Source organism: Bidens hawaiensis, unplaced genomic scaffold (assembly GCF_021521415.1).
Source record: "Bidens hawaiensis isolate Kalapana, Puna unplaced genomic scaffold, B.hawaiensis_p1.1 tig00019675_1, whole genome shotgun sequence".
Taxonomy (NCBI): domain Eukaryota; kingdom Viridiplantae; phylum Streptophyta; class Magnoliopsida; order Asterales; family Asteraceae; genus Bidens; species Bidens hawaiensis.
In genome coordinates this window covers 118,720-121,124 of record NW_027492987.1, presented here as the reverse complement: position 1 = coordinate 121,124, position 2,405 = coordinate 118,720, and the positions used below count along the sequence as shown (strand labels likewise).

Below are 2,405 nucleotides of genomic sequence, written 5' to 3'. Positions count from 1 at the left end.
TATCAGCGTTTTTTAACGCTTCAGGTCTGACTTAAAACCCTTAACAACAGGATAAAATGTATTTGAAAATGGCCAATACATTTCTTCCATTAATCCTTATGCTTTCTTCACTAGCCATTGCCATTTCATCACCACCTAATCAAACACCCGAGTTCGTCGTCAATGAAGTCCATCGGAGCATCAACGCTTCCCAGAGAAACTTGGGTTATCTCTCCTGTGCCACGGGCAACCCCATTGACGACTGCTGGCGGTGTGACCCCAAGTGGGAAACTAATCGCCAACGGTTAGCTGATTGCGCCATCGGGTTTGGAAAGAACGCGATTGGCGGCCGAAATGGGCGAATATACGTCATTACCGATCCCGGGAATGATGATCCAGTGAACCCGGTTCCCGGGACACTTAGATATGCGGTTATTCAAGATGAACCGTTATGGATCATATTCAAACGTGACATGGTTATACAATTACGTCAAGAACTTGTTATGAACTCGTTTAAAACCATAGATGGAAGAGGTGTTAATGTTCATATTGCTAATGGCCCATGCATAACTATTCATGATGCTAATAATATTATCATACATGGCATTCACATACATGATTGTCAGCAGGCTGGTAATGGTATCATTAGAAACTCACCTCATCATGCAGGACACTGGGATCAATCCGACGGTGATGGGATCTCGATTCTAGCTAGCAAACACGTGTGGATCGATCATTGTTCGTTGTCGAATTGTCATGACGGGCTCATTGATGTCATACATGGGTCCACCGCGATCACGATATCTAACAATTACATGACTCATCATGATAAAGTCATGTTGTTGGGACATAGTGATAGTTATACACAAGATAAAGATATGCAAGTCACCATTGCTTTTAACCATTTTGGTGAAGGTCTTGTTCAAAGAATGCCAAGGTAAAAGTTACCACATAATTGCTTTGGTCTACAAGTTGCTTTAACCATTTGGTAGTTAAATTTTTTACTTTTGAATGTGAAATATTGTAGATGTAGACATGGGTATTTCCATGTGGTTAATAATGATTATACTCATTGGGAGATGTATGCAATTGGAGGTAGTGCATCTCCTACCATATATAGCCAAGGCAATAGATTTTTGGCACCTAATACAAGATTTGACAAGGAGGTATGCAAGCATGCATATAAGTGATTTTTGTTTACAAGTTTTGTATATTTCATATAGAGAATTAAATAGCGGATGAATGTATATGTATAGGTGACGAAGCATGAAAATGCACCCGAAAGTGAATGGAAGAACTGGAATTGGAGATCTGAAGGGGACTTGATGTTAAATGGTGCATATTTTAGGGAATCCGGCAGAGGTGCCGCTTCATCGTTTGCAAGAGCTTCAAGTTTAAGTGGCAGGCCATCGACGCTAGTTGGGGCCATGACGCAGAGCGCCGGTGCACTCATTTGCAGAAAAGGGTCTCATTGTTGATCGTGGATTATGGCTTAAATCATATATCAAACAGTATTACATTTTGAGTTTCTTGGATGTTGTATGTTGTTCATGCTTTCACTAAGAAGTCAACCTTTGTGCTTGGTTGCATATGAACTAAGATGAGTTAACCCGTATGTATTGAGAAATTAAGTGCATAAGAGTTGATTATTTGAATATCTGTCGTTTAGGAAAAATATAAGATTAATCCAAAAAATAACTAGCCTAGAGATGTTAAACGGATCATGTTTGAGAGTTGACGTAAACATGAAAAATCATGCCAATCACAACGCCAACTTTCTTGAGTTAACAAGAATTGAACATGACCTTTTAAACCTGAAAAATTGTTTTAATTTGTGTTTTTCTTGCACCTTAGAACTAAAAAAAATACTAATATGTGTATAAAACATTTATGCTTAAAGTGGCTCATCTTGTTAACGTTACGACGTAAAGCATTTTTTTAGAATTAAAAAAAAACATAAACAAGTCTACTCACAAATTTAACAAGTCAATTTGAACGCGACTCATTTAGCTAAATTGATTCACATATTCAGATGTGATAACACAAGAGTCCAATGTTGGACCAAGTAGGAAGAGGCCTAATGTTTGAAACAACCTAGTTATGCATAAAACCCGATCCAAACGTCTACAATTTATATAAGAAAACTCAGTTATAATACTTTTGTCTACTTAAGTAGACCATGTAAATAGTCTATACATATCTTCTTTTAAAATATTTGTTTTAGCAAATGTTTTTAGAATACAAGTCTTGTTTTTGTCTTCCTCTAATAGAAAGTGGTGGTGAAGTAGAGCTATTGGGCCGTCAATCATGGGTGGATAGGAGAAACAATCGCTTTCAGCAATTCAATTCAGCCTGTCATATACTACCCCCGTCCTGATAAAATAAAATAAATAAATAAATAAATAATTTTAATACTTATTTATTAT

At 37.0% G+C, this 2,405-nt stretch overlaps 1 protein-coding gene across 1 annotated transcript; it reads left to right on the top strand.

Moving 5' to 3' along the window:
* On the top strand, positions 1-1,607 carry LOC143558920 (pectate lyase-like). The gene is made up of 3 exons (XM_077047658.1): positions 1-916; positions 1,007-1,145; positions 1,236-1,607. The coding sequence occupies exons 1-3, from the start codon at positions 57-59 to the stop codon at positions 1,455-1,457; spliced, it is 1,221 nt and encodes a 406-aa protein (XP_076903773.1). The 5' UTR covers positions 1-56; the 3' UTR covers positions 1,458-1,607.
* The last annotated feature ends 798 nt before the right edge of the window (positions 1,608-2,405 follow it).